Here is a 20683-nt window from a genome sequence, read left to right as displayed (position 1 = left end):
CTTACTTGTTGAGATTTTTTATCATGAAATGACATTGAATTTTGTTGAATATATTTTCTATTTCTATTGAGATGATCATATGCTTTTTATTATTCATTTTATTAATGTGGTGTATTGCATTGATTTATTTGCACATGTTGAACTATCCTTGCATGCCAGGGGTAAATTGTGCTTGATCGTGATACATGATCCTTTTAATCTGTTGTTGAATTTGGTTTGGTAACATTTGTTTAAAATTTTTGCATCTATGTTCAATTAAGATTTTAGCCTATAGTTTTCTTGTCTTTTTTTTAGTTTTTAAAACATCTTTATTGAGATATAATTAACAATTAATGGCACATATTTAAAGTATTCAATTTAATAAGTTTTAAAACCATCATGATATCAAAATAATGAACATATCCATATCCACCAAAATTTTGCTCATACTCTTCATAATCTCATCCTCTGTCCCTCTCCTTGACCCCAAGAAACCACTGATGTACTTCATGTACCATAGGTTAGTTTGAATTTCATAGCATTTTATACAAATGGAGTCATAAAGCATGCACTCTTTTTTGCTTGGCTTCTTTACCCAGAATAATTATTTTGAGTTTCATCCATGTCTAATATCAATAGTTCATTCATTGTTATTGCTGAGTCATATTCTATTATATGGTTATACCACAGTTTGTTTACTCATTCACTTGTTGATGGACGTTTGGGTTGTTTCCAGGGTTTGGCTACTACCAGTAAAGCTGCTAAAACATCTGTATACAAGTTTTTGTGTTGACATGCACTTTTATTTTGCTTGGAAAAAGAACTAGCAATAGAATGGGTAGGTCACATGGTATGTTTATGTTTAACTTTTTAAGAGACTTCAAAATATTTTCAAAAGTGGTCACCATTTTACATTCCCATCAACAATGTATAAGAGTTCTAGTCTTCCACATCCTCAGTAGCACTTGGTATGTTCAGTCTTTTTAATTAAGCCATTCTAATGGAGGCATAGTAGTATCCCATTGTTTTTGTTGTTTGTTTTTAAAATTTTTTATTGAAATATAGTTGATTTACAATGTTGTGTTAGTTTCAGGTGTACAGCAAAGTGATTCAGTTGTACATATACATATATCCACTCTTTTTTAAGATTCTATTCCCATATAGGTCATTACAGAGTATTGAGTAGGTTCCCTGTGCTGTACAGTAGGTTCTTATTAGTTATCTATTTTATATATAGTAGTGTGTACATGTCAATCCCAATCTCCCAATTTATCTGTCTCCCCCCTTTCCCCTCTGGTAACCATAAGTTTGTTTTCTACATCTGTGACTCTATTTCTGTTTTATAAATAGGTTCATTTGTACCAATTTTTTAGATTCCATGTATAAGCGATATCATATGATATTTGTCTTTCTCTGTCTGACAACTTCACTCAGTATGACAATCTCTAGGTCCATCCATGTTGCTGCAAATGGCATTATTTTGTTCTTTTTTTTTTCTTTTAAAGATGTTGAATTTTTATATTTTCTCAGCTTTGGAACTCTATAACAAAAGCTATGACATTTAAATTTAATTCAATAAGTGAATTTGTAATTAGTGTTAAATAAACTACTATGCTCTAAAACTTAACATACTAAATGTGGTCATTTGAGAACAAACCACAATATGCATAATGCATTTTAATATTTCTAAATTAAAAAGAGACTTGAGATGGGTAAAAAAGAAATAGTACTACCATATTTACATTTTCCTGTCTGTTCATTTTTAATTATTCCTCCAGATTAATAGGTCCATATTAACTCCATGTGAATTTCAGCATAAGTTGCACTATTTAGCTACTAATGGGGAACATTAGACCATTAGAACTTGGATTAGCTTTATCCTATTGGTGGTGGTATTCTCCTGATTGCTTCTTCGCATTGTAACAGAGTAAATTCTTTGTTTGTAATTAATTTTTATTGGAGTATAGTTGCTTTACAATGTTGTGTTAGTTTCTACTGTACAGCAAAATGAATCAGCTATACATATATGTATATTTATATACATACATATGTATATACTTTTTTTAATATATGTATATATAAAAATCCCTCTTTTTGGATTTCCTTCCCATTTAGGTCACCACAGTGCATTAAGTAGAGTTGCCTGTGCTATACAGTATGTTCTCATTAGTTGTCTATTTTATACATAGTATCAATAGCATATATGTGTCAATCCCAATCTCCCAATTCCTCCCATCTCCCCCTTTCCCCCTTGGTATCCATACATTTGTTCTCTACGTCTGTGTCTCTATTTCTGCTTTGCAGATAAGATCATCTATACCATTTTTCTAGATTCCACATATATACATTAATATATGATATTTGTTTTTCTCTTTGTGACTTATTTCACTCTGTATGACACTCTCTACGTCCATCATGGCTCTACAAATGACCCAATTTTGTTCCTTTTTATGGCTAATATTCCATTGTATATATGTACCACATCTTCCTTATCCATTCCTCTATTGATGGACATTTAGGTTGCTTCCATGTAGCATTATTTACAATAGCTAGTTTTCTTGTCTTTAGTGTCCTTTTATGGCTTAATAGCAGTGTAATGCTGGCCTCATAAAATGAATTTGGAAGTTTTCTTTCCTCTTCAATTATTTGAGAAGAGTTTGAAAAGGATTGGTATTCATTCTTTTTAAAATGGAATTCACCAGAGAAGCCATCTGGTCCTGGGCTTTTAGTTTTGGGATATTTTTGATTACTGATTCAATCTCCTTACTCATTATTGATCTGTTCAGATTTTCTGTTACTACATGATTCAATCTTGGTAGCTTGTAAGTTTCTAGGAATTTATCCATTTCTTCTAGGTTACCTAATTTGTTGGTATATAATTAATTATTTATAGTCTTTTATGGTACTTTGTATTTCTGTTGTCAGTTGTAACGTCCCTTTTTTCCTTTATAGTTTTATTTGAGTTATCTCCTTTTTTTCTTGGTGAGTCTAATTAAAAGTTTGTCATTTTGTTTATGTTTTAGAAAATACCCAACCCAGTTTCATTGGTTTCTATAGTCTGTCTAGTCTCAATTTCATTTATTTCTGCTCTAATCTTTATTATTTTCTTCCTTCTGCTAACTTTGGGCTTACTTTATTCTTTTTCTAGTTCCTTGAGGCATAATTGTAAGTTGTCTATGATATCTTTCTTTTTTCTTAACGTAGTCATTTGTAACTCTAAACTTTCCTCTTAGAACTGTTCTTACTACATCCCATAAATTTTAGTAGATTGTGTTTCTATTGTCATTTGTTTCAAGACATTTTCTCATTTCTTCTTTGACTCATTGGTAGTTCAGGAGTATATTGTTTTAATTTCCACATATTTGTAAATTTTCCAGTTTTCCTATTACTGATTTGTGGTTTCATACTATTGTCGTCAGAAAAGTTGCTAGATATGATTTCAGTCTTCTTAAATTTGTTAAGACTTGTTTTGTGACCTAACATATGATCTATCCTAGAGAATGTTCCATGTGTGCCTAAGAAGGATGTACATTCTGCTGCCACTGGATAGAATGTTGCATATATGTCTGTTAGGTCTGTGTGGCCTAAAGCATATTTCAAGTCTACTATTTTTGTGTTGATTTTCTGTCTGGGTGATCTATCCATTATTGAAAGTGGGGTATTTAATCCCCTATTGTTATTGCATTGCTGTTTATTTCTGCCTTCACATCTGTTAATCATTGTTTAATATATTTAAGTGCTCCAATATTGAATACATATATATTTATAATTGTTATAGCCTCTTGATGAATTGACCCCTTTATCATTATTTAATGGCCTTTTTTGTCTCTTGTTACAGCTTTTGATTTAAAGTCTATTTTGTATGGTATAAGTATAGTTGTCCCTGCTCTCTTTTGGTTTCCATTTGCATGGGATATCTTTTTCCATCCTTCACTTTTGGCCTATGAGTATCCTTAAAGCTTAAGTGAGTCTCTTATAGGCATATTTTTGAAACTTTTAAAAAAATCCATTCAGCCACTCTATGTGTCTTTTGGAGAATTTAAACCATTTACATTTAGAGTAATTATTGAATTTAAGAATTTACTATTATCATTTTGTTAACTGTTTTCTGACTGTTTTGTAGTTCTCTTTTTCTTTCTTCCTCTCTTGCCATCTTTGTGAATTGTTGACTTTTAGTAGTTGTATGCTTTGATTCTTTTCTATTTCTCATTTGTGTATCAATTATAGGTTTTTCTTTGTGATTACTGTGAGGCTTATAGAAACGTCTCATATTTATGTCTATTTTTAAGCTGATAACAACTTAATTTGCATAAATGTTCTACACATTTACTTGCCCCCCAACTTTATGTTGTTGGTGCCCCAATTTACATTTTTTTATATCATGTATTCATTAACAAAATATTGTAGCTATGGTTATTTTCAACAGGCCTGTCTTTTAACTCATATCCCAGAGTTCAATATGATTACATAGTCTTCAGCCCCAGAATTTCTGTTTTGTTCTTTATTTTTTATGATTTCTATCTCATTGTTAAAGTTCTCATTTTTTCATATATTGTTTTCCTGAGTTCATTGAGTTGTCTATCTATGTTCCCTTGAATCTTGCTGAGCTTCTTTAAAATAATCATTTTGAATTCTTTCTCAGGTAACTCACAAATTTCCGTTTCTTTGGCATCAGTTACTAGAAAATTATTGTGTTCATTTGGTGATGTCATATTTTGATCTCTTTTGTTTACTAATTCTATTATATATACCATTTCTGGGTCAGTTTCAATTGATTAATTTTTTCTTCATCATGAGTTGTATTTTCTTGCTTCTTCGCATGTCTAGTAATTTGTTCATTGAATGCCACATATTGTAGATTATACCTTTTTGGGTACCAGATATTGTATTCTTTTTTTAAATTGAAGTATAGTTGATTTACAATATTATATTAGTTTCAGGTATACAACATAGTGATTCAATATTTTAATAGATTATACTCCATTTAAAGTTCTTAAATATTGGCTATATTCCCTGTGTTGTACAATATATCCTTGTAACTTATTTATTTTATTGTAGTAGTTTGTACCTCTTAATCTCCTTCTCCTATCTTGCCCCTCCCCCCTTCCCTCTCCCAACTGGTAACTACTAGTTTGTTCTCCACAGATATTTTTGTATTTCTATAAATATTATTCAGCTTTCTTATTTGACTCAGTTCTGTTATTTGTAAACAGTTGATCCTTTGGGATCTTGCTTTTAAGTTTTGCTAGGCAGGGTCAGAATAGCATTTAGTCTGGGGCTATTTTTTCCCCACAAATGAGGCAAAATCTTTGTAAGTATATTACTCAATTTCCCATGAATCAGGAGAGTTTTCACTGTTGCTGGTTGGAACATGTGCTATTCCTATATCTGTGTGAGTCCCAGGACTGTCCTTTTAAATCTTTCAGAAATTTATTTTCTCAGCCTCATCAGGCATGAGTTTATCAGTTTTTAGCTGAATACTCAAAGAGATCCTCTACACATCTCTAGAATTTTTCTCTCTGCACAGTTCTCTCCAGTACTCTTCTTTGTGAACTCTAGGTGCCTTGAGCTCCAAGGACTCCCAGGTCCATCTCCTCATTTTGGGGACATGTCTGGCCTCTTCCTTGGTACCCCTCCCTACACCAGTAGGCCAGAAACCTACTCCAGGAAGTAAGCTATAGTTTGCTTGTTTGCATCCCATTTCTCTGGGGTCACTTTCCTTTGCTGTCTAATATTCAATGTGTGTGTAGTATCTTGTTTCATATATTTTGTCCTATTTATAGTTATTTTAGGTGGGAGAGTAAATCTAGGCCAGAAGTGAAAGTTAAATCTGCCTGGATTCTTTTAACAGCATGAGATCACATACGTGAGAGTTTTTTGAAAAGAAAACTATTACCCAAATGTATGATATTTATCATAGTTCTTCTAGTAATAGGCCAAGTGTTTATCAGTTACCTATTACGTGTATGTATCTTTCCCAGAGACGTGTGTATAAATCTGCTAGAAACTGAATTCCTGAATCTACTTCATACAACAGAGACATTACTTCCATTAGAAACAAACATCTAACATTCCCAGAGTTACCATACTCTTGTCTTAACATAGCATCACATGAAGCAGGTTAAGTTTGGCACCCTCATTTCCACTTTCCCTGTTTTCTTTTCTTTTCTTTTTTTTAAAATTATTTATTTATTTGACTACACTAGGTCTTAGCTGCAGCACACAGGATCTTCGCTGCTGCGTGCAGGATCTTTGTTCTGGCATGCGGATCTTTAGTTGCAGCATGCGGTATCTAGTTCCCTGACCGGGGATTATACCCGGACCCCCTGCATTGGGAGCGTGGAGTTTTAACCACTGGACCACCAGGGAAGTCCCTTTCCCTGTTTTCATAGTTCTTCCCTTACTACACAGTAGCTCATATTCCCAAGATTTGAGGGTTCCAAAATGATTTTTTCTGGTATATATCCTAGATTCTTTCTTGACCTTCCCATCTCCCTTCCAAGGAGACTCAGCTATACCAGGCCTCATTTTTTTTTCAATAACTTTTATTAATAATATAGGGGCTTCCCTGGTGGCACAGTGGTTGAGAGTCTGCCTGCCGATGCAGGGGACACGGGTTTGTGCCCTGGTCCGGGAGGATCCCACATGCCATGGAGTGGCTGGGCCCATGAGCCATGGCCACTGAGCCTGTGCATCTGGAGCCTGTGCTCCACAACGGGAGAGGCCACAACAGTGAGAGGCCCGCATACTGCAAAAAAAATAATAATAATAATAAGAATATAGACTAGGATTAGTGAAGACTAATGGGATTGTCAATAATCTATAATATCTATGATTTATTGAGCATCTACCATGTGCCAGATGTTCTATATATTTCCTCTAATTCTCTTAAAACCACTAACCATGATAAAGACCTTGGGGAAACAGAGAAGGCTTTGCAAAGGGGTTCTTTCTCCATTAAGAATGAGCAGGAGGGACTTCCCTGGTCGTCCAGTGGTAAAGAATCCGCCTTACAATGCAGGGAATGTGGCTTTGATTCCTGATCAGGGAGCTAAGATCCCACATGCCACGGGGCAACTAAGCCCGTGCGCCACAACTACTGAGTTTGCGCATCTCAACTAGAGAGGCTGCTGTGCCGCAAACTACAGAGCCCATGCTGTCTGGAACCCATGTGCCTCAACTCCAGAGCTCACGTGCCCTGGAGCCTGCACACCACAACTAGAGAGAAGCCTGCACGCTGCAACAAAGTGCCCACGCACTGTAGCAAAAAATCCCACATGCCTCAATGAAGATCCTGCATGCCACAACCAAGACCTGATGCAGCCAAAAATAAATAAAATAAATAAATAATTAATAAATAAATCTTTAAAAAAAAAAAGGAACAACCCATTAAAAAAAAAGAATGAGCAGGAGTTGGATAAGATGAGGCATGGAATGAAGGATCAGGCAAATGTTCCAGATAGAAGGAATGACATATGAAAAGACTTGGAGGCAAGAAAGGATGTGACTAATCTGAGGAACTAATGCAGTGTGGCTGAAAAACATAGGAAGTGGAGAAAAGGTAGGGAAGATAGGGGGAAGGTGGGAGATGGTGAAAGATAAAACTAGAGAGATAAAATAGATTGTGAGGGACTTGGTAAATAATACTAAGGAGTTTGGACTTTTTGCTGAGGGCAATGGGATATTCTCATTGAACTTTTGGCATTTTGCTTTTGTTACAGTGATGCAAATGGGTTAAAAGGGGTAAAATTGAGTTACAGCTATGGAATGGAGAAAAGTGTATGTTGGTACCAAAAATTCAGTAATTATTTATTCATGCACTCCCTCAGCCATTTATGCATTCAACAAATGTAATAATTGCCTACTATGTACTAGGTTCTGTAACTAAATATTTTTTTTAAAAAAAGTTGAGTTATTATAGATTACCTACCATTTATTGAGCACTTATTATATGCCAGACACTGTGTTAAGTGCTTTACATAAACACTAATATTATCACTTTTTAAAATTTAAAAAATTTAAAAAATTTGTGAGCTAGTTTTTTTTATTGGAGTATAGTTGCCTTACAATGTTGTGTTAGTTTCTACCGCACAGCAAAGTAAATCAGCTATACACATACCTATATCCGCTGTTTTTGGATTTCCTTCCCATTTAGGTCACCACAGAGCATCGACTAGAGTTCCCTGTGCTATACAGTAGGTTCTTATTAGTTATCTAGTTTATACATAATATCAATAATGTATATATGTCAATCCCCATCTCCCAATTCATCCCACCCCCCCATTCCCCCTTGGTATCCATGTTTGTTCTCTACATCTGTGTCTCTATTTCTGCTTTGCAAATAAGATCATCAATACCATTTTTCTAGATTCCACATATATGCATTAATATATGATATTTGTTTTTCTCTTTTTGGCTTGTTCACCAGTTCTACTTGAATGCGGATTTACTCTACTCGTGGGTACCCAATTTCATTCCTTTCTATGGCTGAGTAATATTGCACCGTATATACGTACCACGTCTTCTTTATCCATTCGTCTGTCGATGGGCATTTAAGTTGCTTCCATGACCTGGCTATTGTAAATAGTGCTGCAATGAACATTGGGGTGCATGTGTCTTTCTGAATTATGGTTTTCTCTGGGCATATGACCAGTAGTGAGATTCCTGGGTCATATGGTAGTTCTATTTTTAGTTTTTTAAGGAACCTCTATACTGTTCTCCATAATGGTTGTATCAATTAACATTCCCACCAACAGTGCAAGAGGGTTCCCTTTTCTCCACACCCTCTCCAGGATTTATTGTTTGTAGATTTTTTGATGATGGCAATAGTAAATATTTATACACCCAACATAGGAGCACCTCAATACCTAAGGCAAATGCAAACAGCCATAAAAGGGGAAATTGACAGTAACACAGTAATAGTGGGAGACTTTATAACCCTCTACTTATACCAATGGATAGATCATCCAGACAGAAAATTAATAAGGAAACACAAGCCTTAAATGACACATTAGACTGATAGACTTAATTGATATTTATAGGGCATTCCATCTGAAAGCAGCAGAATGCATTTTCTTCTCAAGTGCACATGGAATGTTCTCCAGGATAGATCACATCTTGGGTCACAAATCAAGCCTCGGAAAATTTAAGAAAATTGAAATCGTATCAAGCATGTTTTCTGACCACAACACTATGAGATTAGAAATCAGTCACAGGGAGAAAAATGTAAAAAACACAAACACATGGAGGCTAAACAATATGCTACTAAATAATCAAGAGATCATTGAAGAAATCAGAGAAGAAATCAAAAAATACCTAGAAACAAAAGACAATGAAAACACAACAACCCAAAACCTATGGGATGCAGCAAAAGCAATTCTTAGGAACCTGATATTATCTTTAAGTAGGTAAAGAAACTGAAGTAAAGAGAACTCAAGCATGCTAAAGTCATATAACTAGTAAATGGCAGAGCCAGGATTTGTGCTCAATCATTTTGACATCTCAAAATATTTGGCCATTTACTTAAATGACTATTGTTTCCCACATGTAAATTTTACTTATTATTGTTTAAATCCAAAGAAAAAACAAATAACATATTTTGAACTAATTTTGGGGAGGTTTTGTCAGCAAGATGTACGCCAATTGTCCTGGGTTACCATAAAGAAGTTACCTTTGCTTTATAGATGAGCATTTAGGTAAAATGAACATTTAGGTAAAATTTGGGACACTCAAGCCCCCCCAAAGTTTTCATTCCCAAGACTTACTTAGGTGATGTTTAAGGGGTTTTTGTTTTGAATTTGTTTTTTATCCTTCTGTATTTTTCTCCTTTATTAATAAATATTAATAAAGGATATATTTACAAGGGTAATTTTATTTTGAAATAGGAGAAAAGGAAATTCATGCTGCAATAATGTCAGAGTTTCCAGAGGAAGATGTTGTGAAATTGTTTGTCTAAACACATTTTATTTGGGGTTCAGTATGAATTTTCAATAGACGGTTTTTAGATAAGGAAGCAGTAATTCAAACATGATTATATAAACAAGAAGATCAGAGAGGAATTATCCTGAAGGGTATAAAATGAACCAAGAGCTTTTAGTCTGGGTCATTACAGCATCAGCTCCCCAGTGCAAAGTAAGGTAGGTGTATACACTGAGAAGGCATTGTGAAATGAAATGTTGTTATTCTAAATTATTTTCATTTTCATCATTTTAGCATTTATTTAAAAATGGCAAATGCTGAGTGACAATTTGCTTTGATAGGCTCTAGAAATTCTAGTTATTGCTCCAAAATTGTTCAGTGGTAGGTGAAGATGAATGAACTACATATGTAAGGATAAGAAAATATTCTACTGACTTCAAAGAAGAGGAAAAATTGGTCAATTCCCTATTGAAGGCTGATTGATATTCATGGCCTTCCCTTACTATTTACATTTGATTTAAATGTTTTAATCAGTTAAATAATCTGTGTATTAAATCCTGTCAATTACTAATGGTTATCTTTGATGATAATGTACTTCTGAGAAAAGTTGGGAATAAATTCAGTTTTGGGTACCTGCAGAGGTAATTTACTCTTTATTGTTTTAGTTATAGCTAAACCCCCTTGGATAGTTTCCAAAGCACACACCTGACTTATAGTACATTTTGCTCTCTAGAAAAATATATTGCTTTAGTGAACTTCCTGGAGTTCACAGGGTGGGCAATTGATTCTTTTCATAGCACAGTAAGGGATTTGGGGAGAAAAGATTGGTGAAGGCAATTAACAGAGTAGAGAGAAATGTGCTTAAGAATGAAGGTAGTGAGAACAAAAAGAAGAGAGAAAAGGCTGGGTAAGGGACAAAGGAAAGAGGATATCTTGGAATAAGTACAGACGTTGAAAGTGTAGACATAGTGGTCATGGCACTGAAAAGGGCATCTCTCATTATTTAGGGCCTAAAATCACACCTCTGTGTTTAGGTGCTCAATAAATCATTTATGAATGATTTTAAAAGAAGCAATTAAGTTACAGAGGATGAGAATCCAGGTGACAATAAAGGAGAAATTGTGGCAGATCATCTAGGGAGGTATTAACTAACACTGATTTATATACTCAATATTATATAGTTACATAGTCTTCTGTAGCATTCCAAGTGCTTCACATGTATTGTTTTATACTTATTATGATTTTAGGAAGGAATATATGGAAAAATGAAGGTACAAATTTCCTAATTTCTCAGTTACACACAATTGCAATAAAATCTGGAAGCATAATTCTAGATCACTATCTCTTAGACCAGGGACCGGACACTAATTTATCACATAAGATCATAGTCTATTTGTGCTGAAAAGTCCTTCCTGATCATCTTGTGGTTCTAAGACTTTTCTTTTACAGCTGAAGAAATTGAGCCCCAGAAAGATTCTTTGGGTGAAGTTTTACTATTTGCAATAAAGGAGAAAGAATAATTCTTACTTTCTTTACTAAGTTATATAGCTACTGCTGATGATGATTCAGAACTTTTAATTTTTCTTTTTGTTAATTTGCAGTTTTACATTTATAAGAGGAACTTCAGAACAATGTAAAGTGTCCATAATGAATATGACAACAATGGGTAAAAGTTCCAAAACTGTTTTTTATTCTACAGTTTTAAAAAGGATCAGGTGTACTTGTCTTTTTCTGTTTTGCAGATGGGGAAATTAGGCCCAGATAGATTCAATATTTTAGTCGATTTCTCATAGATCCATGGGAGATCTTGAAATAGAATTCTGTTCCTTAACTCCGGGACCAATATTCTCACCACTAGGTCAGCACATGTCTGTTTTATATAGATCATAGAGCTAAAAGTTAAAATATGTGAAGTTAATTATTTCCTATGGCAAAAATTCAATAGCTGGCTGGCTAGATGGGCAAGAACCATATGATCATGACAGGTGAATATTTTATATCATTTACTCAGTCGATTTTTTTTGATGTGGACAATTTTAAAGTCTTTATTGAATTTGTTACAATATTTCTTCTGTTTTATGTCTTTTGGCCGCAAGGCATGTGGGATCTTAGCTCCCCGACCAGGGATTGAACCCGCATCCACTGCTTTGGAAGGTGAAGTCTTAATTCCTGGACTACCAGGGAAGTCCCTCAGTCAATATTTTTAAGATCCTGCAGAGGATCCTCTAAGTCTGTGGCTCTAAAATAATGGAAGCAGCTCTGTACCATGGGGGGAGCTCACATTTGTGAAGCACTGAGAAAACCAGACTCCATGAGCAAGGAATTCTTATAACTTTGCTCCATGGTTGAAATACCAAAAAAACTCCAAGGAATGCTTAAATATGCAAATTTTATTTGAAAGTGTTCACCAGAAAACACTTCTTAATGGGTTAGTTCACTTCCTTGTCTATATAGGAAAAAAAAAAATCTTTGATTATTGTGGGTGTCAGAGTCATAATTTCAAGTCATTCAGAGCACTTAAAACACTACCTACTTTTTGTTAACATTTGTTCTTATTTATCTTGAGTGACTATCTAGGAGTAGAATTGCTGGGTCATCAGTTAAGTGTATGTTTAATTTTGTAAGAAACAATCAAACTGATTTTAAAAATATTTGTACCACTTTACCATCCCACCAGCAACATATGAAAGTTCTAGTTGCTCAAAATCATCACCAACACTTGGTGTTATCAGTTAAACAATATGTATTTTTATCATTAGTGTTCATAGTTATCTCCTTCACTAGACTGTCAGCCCTTGAGGTCAAAGACCATAGCTTATCCATTTTATGTCTGTCAGTGCCTACTTTAAATGCTCAATATATGTTTGTCTAATTTATTGGCAATTCTCATTATCCAAATAGGAGACTGGTTGGAATGGCCACTAATCTCTGGAAGTTGACATTTAAAATAAATACCTGGTAGCTTGTTGAATGTGGTTTCATTTTTTTCTTACGAGCTGATTAAAGACAAAAATTCTTGTTAACTGAGGCAGAGTCTATGAGATTTCAGTTAATGGAAGTTTCAGTGTATGTAGCTTAAAGATACTCTTGGGATATAATTGATAGATTTGAGAAAAAAATTGAGAAAAATCTTGATACATTTTTCATGATTGAATAACAACATTTAATGAATTATAATTTATTTAATAGAATAATAAAACAAGTTTGTGTTCAAAGGTAATACTGCTCCATTAAGATATGTATTTTCTTTTCTGACTATGATACCTGAGAAGGAAAAAAAATCCAAATATGCCTAGCTAACTGTACAATCTTTGAAGTGATCAACTTACATCCAAAAGTCTGAAACTTGATTACCCTCTCTCAGTAGCAAAACTTAAATAATTATAAGTCATAACATTATCCAACTCATTACAAAGTCCAGTTGATAGTGAACACACTTTTCATCAGACAGGCTCTATAGAGATACGTGTTCTGCCTGAGGCACTGTGGATCCTCTGTTGTCTTCTGTGCACCCAAAACTTATTTTACTTTCCTGGCTAACTTACAGTGGACCTGTCATCCTTGATTGTATTACTCTCATTGTGTCAATCTGTATTTTTTGCCTCCACAATATTTTTAAGATAATGAGTTCCATACAACTTCTGAGTAGAATAACTTTATTTTTCCAACTCTAATTCTTTCAACCTTAAAGGATATCCTAAGGGTTGAGAAGAGGGGTTTTTAGATTTCTGGGTTAGCCCCTTAACACCAGTGGTAGTTTTAGTTGACCTTTAGCCTTGTCTTTCTTGACAGGCATTGGGTAGAATCATATGCAAGACTGTTTGCTTTGAGCTGGTACTGAAGTTTGATTATGCACTTCCTTGATTTCTTTGCCTTTTCTTATTATGACCAGTTTGTTGGCCTTTTAAGCTATTGAACCAAAGTTTTTAGAAAAGCACATTTCTGGGAAAGCCCTTACTGAAGCCTGTTAACTCACTTCTTATAATGATAAAGGCAGATATTTTGATTGTTTCCATTGAATGAATTATTTTGTACTTAGTTGACATATGTGTCCCTGCCACTTTTCTATTATAGTGTTCAGGCTTGCCATTTCACTGCCCAGTGGAGCTAAGTGGCACTTGCAAGCAGGACTTTCACTATGTTAGCTCTGTCACTATGGGGTATGTGGATCATAGCCACATCTAAGTATATAAAGAAAGGTTACTGAGAGTATTAACTATGTAAAAACACCTAATATAGGGCCTAGGACAAAGTAGGCATTCAATAAATACCTATATTTATACACACACACACATACACACACATTATAGCTCTTTCTGAATGTCCCTTCTGAATGTCCTAAAGGATACATGTAATAGATTCTTTAATTTTATCTTTGATTTAGCATGACTGCTATCTTCCTGATGTCCATGCTTTTTGGCCTTGCATGTGGGCAAGCAATGGCTTTTTGTATTCCAACTGAGTATATGATGCATGTCGAAAGGAAAGAGTGTGCTTACTGCCTAACCATCAACACCACCATCTGTGCTGGATATTGTATGACACGGGTATGTAGTTCATTTCACTTCTTTTAGCCGAAAATTAGATAAACCTAGACTCAGTCCATTTCTATCCAGAGATAAAATGAGATAAAACACAACCTCATTTCCAAAATCTAATGGTTATTGGCTCTGTAGAGGTAGAGTACACAGGTTACAGTATCTACGCAGCACAGTGGATACAGATAATTTTATAACAGTTTTACTTCCAAAATTTATTTAAAACTTATCTTGTTCTCATGATATAAGGTAAAAAAGGGGGTGTCACTTTTGTCTCTATGGGATTTAGTATGGATATGTTGAGTTAGTACCGGGGAATGGAACTAAGGAATCCTCCTCCAGTCCTGTTTGTGACAAAAGAATATAAATGAATTGATTTTTATCTGTTTCCATTATCTATATATTTTCTAAAGTCCTATCACAGTATGCTCCTTTTTAAATTCTTTCCTCAGGACTTCAATGGCAAGCTGTTTCTTCCCAAATATGCTCTGTCCCAGGATGTTTGTACATATAGAGACTTCATGTACAAGACTGTAGAAATACCAAGATGCCCACGCCATGTTACTCCTTATTTCTCCTACCCTGTAGCTATAAGCTGTAAGTGTGGCAAGTGTAATACTGACTATAGTGATTGTATACATGAGGCCATCAAAACAAACTACTGTACCAAACCTCAGAAGTCCTATGTGGTGGGATTTTCTATCTAACTTCAATTGTGATGTAATTTGCAATTTGGTTAAATGTGTTTACCTGGAATAAAACTAATAAAATATCGATATATTTCACAACACCATGTGTACATTTGAGTACTATTTCATCCATACCCATACCCATTCATGCATTAGCGAGCTTAAGGGCTTTAGAAGAAAAGGTGAGTGAAAGAGCATTTCCAGCTCTTATGAAGGATGGTTTCCACATGAAAGGGCAGAGTGCAGGTTAAATGGAGAACAGGAACATGAAATACTAATGAAAGACAGCCTTAATCAGGCTCTCTTAACAGAGGGCCACAAGGTTTGTCTTGACATAGAAAATGAATATGGGAAATCTACAGAGTAATGTGATCAGCGGTTGAAGGAACATATGGCGTCAGCTTAGTGGAGACACCTACTTCCAAAGGCTGAAAAGGGGATGGAGTAGAGAGGGAGAGTAAGGAATATATGAAATCTGCAATATACTACTTTATCCTGTCATTAAAATACACGAGCTAAAACTTCACCAAAACTCAGTAAACAGTATATTTTAATCTATTTAATTTAATTACTCTGGTGGGCCTACTGACTTATACTCAAAGCCTAGAAAAGAGGCCACGATCATTTTACATGTAGAAGTCTAAATCCTTTGTAGTCTTTAAGGTAATTTGAGACACTTTCCAGCAACTTACGCTGTTTTGGCTTTCGATGTCATGAAAAACTAGTATGATTATGAAAGATTTTAGGAATAGTGGTAGAGTGCTAAGGGATCTAACAGAGAGGAATCATCCTAAATTCTAACCTAAATCTTCAATAGTTAAACACTGTTTTCCAGTAAATGTGCTTAATGAATGGTTTATTTTTCTCTTCCTTCCTTAGATACTCTTTCATGAGAGTTTGGTTTCAATAGCTGTGTGAAGTGAGACAGACCTTGTGCCCTGCAGACTTGACCTCAAAAAAGATGACTTATCCTATATTTTTCCATTTCTCTCCATCCAAATTGCTGCCATTGGGTGAAAATCAATTGTCAGCAGGGCCGGTTGTCTTTGTTATATCCTAGTCATTGGTTGCATTCATCTGAGCATGTTGTAAATGCTTGCAGGCTGACAGTGTCCAGGCGGGGATGCTAAGGTGGTGTAGATGGATTAGTACCAAACCCATGCTCTGCCAATGGGGGCAGAATAGTTGTACATTTATATGCAAAGTCATGAATCCACATTGTTCTTACCTTAACATCTGAAGTCAATGTTATCATGATCTGCAAATATTAATCTGGGGTTTTCGGTTCTCATATCACTTGACAACATGGACACTTAAAGCTGTAGGATTAAAACATTCCCTCTGAAAACTGTATATCAAATATAGATTTTTGATTAATCAAACCTAACTGGCACTAATCACACATGACTTTCACAGAATCTGAAAAATGTTTTCCAAGGACTTGAGCTGTGGAAAGGCTATGGGGTTCAGTGAGGCCCCTTATAAACAGTCCAGCTCAGAAGACATTCATTAAATGGGCTTCCTCAACATTCAGGGAGGAGGCTAGGCCTGGACATGGGTGTGGTGGCCTGTACCACCATGGCGCCCTAGAGTGGGTGCATTAGAGACAACTTGTTTCCTTCCACTGAAGGCAGTCCATTTGGATTAGATGCATATATAAATTATATTAAACTACTTTTGTAAATGGAGTTGTTCAAGGCAAAGAATCCTTAGAAAAGAGCTTAGGAATTAACATGACCAAAAATTTACCTCAGCTAGATCCAGAAACTTGGGTATATGGAAATGCTATTTTGGAATGTATTAATATTCTTTGGGTTTAGAAGTGGGAGAATGAATAGAGAACTTAGAGATGGGGAAGTGAAGAATTATTGCTTGTGTGAGAAGAGAAAGATGGAAATTTTGGAACATCTTCTGAACTGGTCTTTAATTCAACCTGAAGTTTAATAAGTCAGTTTTTGGCAGAGGAAGTTTGAGATTCATTTCTTTAAAAAGAGTCCCTCTTGTTTCTCATTTGACTTTGAAATATAAAGAGTTCTTTCATAGCTAAGTGGATTTGGGATTGGTGCAGCAGCAATCTCTGCTTTTCTAATGGCCAAACTCTTTAGAAGTAAGTGAATGTACCAAGATGATATATTGGCTGGTAACAGTGTGATGCTTCCTGATAATAGGAACTTCAAGTAATAAAAGTTCTCTTTTAGAGGGAATGTACCTCAACATAATAAAGGCCATATATGCAAGCCCACAGCTAACATCATACTGATGAAAACTTTTTCTCTAGAAGAGGAACAAGACAAGAATATCCACTCTTGCCAATATATTGGAAGTCTTAGCCAGAGCCAGTAGACAAGAAAAAGATAAAAGACATCCAAACTGGAAATGAAAATGTAAAATGGTCACTACTGCATGATACTATATATAGAAAACCCTAAAGACTCCATCAGAAAACTGTGAGAACTAATAAATGAATTTAGTAAAATTGCAGGATACAAAATCATGTACAGAAATTGGTTGCATTTATATATACTAGTAATAAACTAACAGAGACATTAACAAAACTATCCTATTTACAATTACATAAAAAATAAATAGGAGGTAAAAGATCTGTACACTGAAAACTATAAGACACTAATGAAAGAACATGAAGAAGACACAAATAATTGGGAAGATAGTCTGTGCTCATGGGTTGGAAGAATTAATATTGTTAAAATAAATGTCAATACTACCCAAAGTGATCTACAGGTTCAATGCAATCTTTATCAAAATTCCAATGCCATTTTTTACAGAACTAGAACAAACAATTCTAAAATTTGTACAGAACCACAAAAGACCTCAAATAGCCAAAGCAATCCTGTTAAAGAAGAACAAAGCTGGAGCATCACCCGTCCTGATTTCAAACTATATTACAAAGCTATAGTAATCAAAACAGTATGGTATTGGCATTAAAAAAAGACACTAAATCAATTGAACAGAATAGAGAGCTCAGAATAAAACCATGCATATATGGTCAATTAATATACAACAAAAGAGCCAAGACTATACAATGGGGAAAGGACAGTCTCTTCAATAAATGGTGTTGAGAAAACTGGACGTCTACATGCAAAAGAATGAAACTGGACTGCTTTCTCACACCATATACCAAAATCAACTCAAAATGGATTAAAGACTTAAACGTAAGACCTGAAACCATAAGATTCCTAGAAGAAAATGTAGGCAGTATGCTCTTTGACATTGGTATTAGCAATATTTTTTTTCAATCTGTTTTCTCAGACAATGGAAACAAAAGCAAAAATAAATAAACTACATCAAACTAAAAAGCTTCTGCACAGCAAAGGAAACTATAAACAAAATAAAAAGGCAACCTACTAAATGGGAGAAGGTATTGGCAAACAATATATCCCATAAGGGGTTAATATCCCAAATATACAAAGACTCATGTAACTCAACATTGAAAAAAAAAAAAAAAAAAAAAGAACAGCCTGATTTTAAAAATGGGCAGAGGACCTGAATAGACATTTTTTCCAAAGAATACATGCAGACAGCCAAAAGGTACATTAAAAGATGTACAATATCACTAATCTTCAGGGAAATGCAAATAAAAACCACAATGAGATATCATCTCACACCTGTTAGAATAGCTATTATCAAAAAGACAACAAATAACAAGGAGAAAAAGGAACACTTGTACACTGTTGGTGGGGTTATAAATTGGTGGAGCCACTATGGAGAACTGTATGGAGTTTCCTTAAAAAAAAATGGAAAATAGAGCTACCATATGATCCAGCAATTCCACATCTGGATATTTATCTGAAGAAAATGAAAATATTAACTGGAAAAGATATATGCACCCCTATGTTCATTGCAGCACTATTTACAATAGCCAAGATTTGGAAACAACCTAGGTGTCCATTGATGGATGAATGGTTAATGTTGTGGTAGATATATATAATGACCTACTGGTCAGCAGACAAAGAGGAAATCTTGCCATTTTCGGCAACATGGATGGACCCCGAGTGTATAAGTGAAAAAGTCAGATGGAGAAAGACTGCCAATCATTGCCATTTGATTTCACTTATATGTGGAAAAAAAAAACCAAAAAAGCCCATAGAAAAAGATAACAGGTAGGTGCTTGCCAGAGGTGGAGGGTGGGGAGGTAGGTGAAATGGATGAAGGGAGTCAAAAGGAAAAAACTTCCAGTTATAAAATAAATAAGTCATGGCGAGGTACAGCATGGCGACTGTAGTTAATAATACCGTGTTGCATAGTTGAAAGTTGCTAAGAGAGTAAATCTTAAAAGTTCTCATCAGAAGAAAAAAAAATCTGATGACAGATGTTACCTGGACTTATTGTGGTGATTATTTTGAAATATTTACAAGTATTGAAATATTTACAAGTATTGAATCATTATTTTGTACACCTGAAAGTAATATAATGTATGTCAATTATACCTCAATTTTTAAAAAGTTGTTTTTTTATATAAGAAATTACCTCTCTCCCCTTTATTGAGCAGCAAGTCTGAGTTTAAGTGCCATAAAAATTCTTATATCATGGTGTCTTCCACTCTAGTTCTAATGTTCAGTGTTGGGTTCTTGCTTACCCTCTTTTGCCTGGCTAACATCCATGTCCCTTCTTTTGGTAGCTGCACTTTGATTTTCCTTTGGGGGCTCTCCCCCCACCCTTTTCCAAGTCAAATGGTTTGAGTGGAGCTGATGGAGGTAGGCATGCTACTTAAGCTCAACCAAGTCTGACGGATTAAGGGGTGGACATATGACTGAATCTCTTCCAGTAGGAGTCAGTCTCAGGGCTTTAACTGTAACTGTTGGACAAAGAGGAGTGCTTGGCCTGTTGGGGTTTCTAAGCTACTAGAATGTGAACCTAGAGTCACTGCTAGCCATCCTTGGCATCTCCTAGAAAGAGCCAGCCTGAAAATAAAGCCAACCCAGAGAAGAACAAGAGAGTGAGGAAAGGGAGACCTTCTGATATCAGTAGGTCTAATCTGAAGCCAGCTTCAACCCTTAAAGAAATCATAACTTTCCTCTTCTGCTTAAGCTAGAGTTGGGTTTCTGACACTTTTTCAGCTGAAAATTACTGATTGATTCAGCATCTTTTCCACTAGTTTCAAAAGATGCTCCTCATCCCATCCTCCATATCCTCCAGGACCTTGCTGTTTCCTCTTCTATCTTCTCTTCCGCTTTATGGACTCCTTCACTTCAGTATAAAGCATCCTTGAATGGCTTCTCATCCAAAAAAAAAGCAAAAGCAAACAGCTCTCTCGACCTGTGCAACCTTGTATTTATTTACCCCTCTCTCCTGGAATTCTTATTCCAGGTTCTTTGTGAAATAGCCCTGTCTTAGTCTGTTTGGGCTGCCATAGCAAAACACCACAGATTGGGTAGCTTATAAATGACAAAAATCTATTTCTCACAGCTCTTCTGGCTGGGAAGTTCAAGGTCATGGTGCCAGCATGGTCATGTTCTGGTGAGAGCTCGTCCTGCTTCATAGCTGGCTCCTTCTTACTGTGTCCTTACTTGGTGGAAGGGGCAAGGGATCTCTGTAGGGTTT

The 20683-nt window shown here is 35.1% G+C and overlaps 1 protein-coding gene across 1 annotated transcript; it reads left to right on the top strand.

Annotated features, from left to right (window-relative positions):
* Positions 1-10069: 10069 nt before the first annotated feature.
* TSHB (thyroid stimulating hormone subunit beta) lies at positions 10070-15219 on the top strand. Its single transcript, XM_007103031.3, has 3 exons — positions 10070-10115; positions 14282-14444; positions 14888-15219. The coding sequence occupies exons 2-3, from the start codon at positions 14283-14285 to the stop codon at positions 15140-15142; spliced, it is 417 nt and encodes a 138-aa protein (XP_007103093.3). The 5' UTR covers positions 10070-10115; position 14282; the 3' UTR covers positions 15143-15219.
* The last annotated feature ends 5464 nt before the right edge of the window (positions 15220-20683 follow it).

The sequence above is a fragment of the Physeter macrocephalus genome, chromosome 4 (genome assembly GCF_002837175.3).
Source record: "Physeter macrocephalus isolate SW-GA chromosome 4, ASM283717v5, whole genome shotgun sequence".
NCBI classification, from domain to species: Eukaryota; Metazoa; Chordata; class Mammalia; order Artiodactyla; family Physeteridae; genus Physeter; species Physeter macrocephalus.
This window is presented reverse-complemented; position numbering and strand designations above follow the sequence as displayed.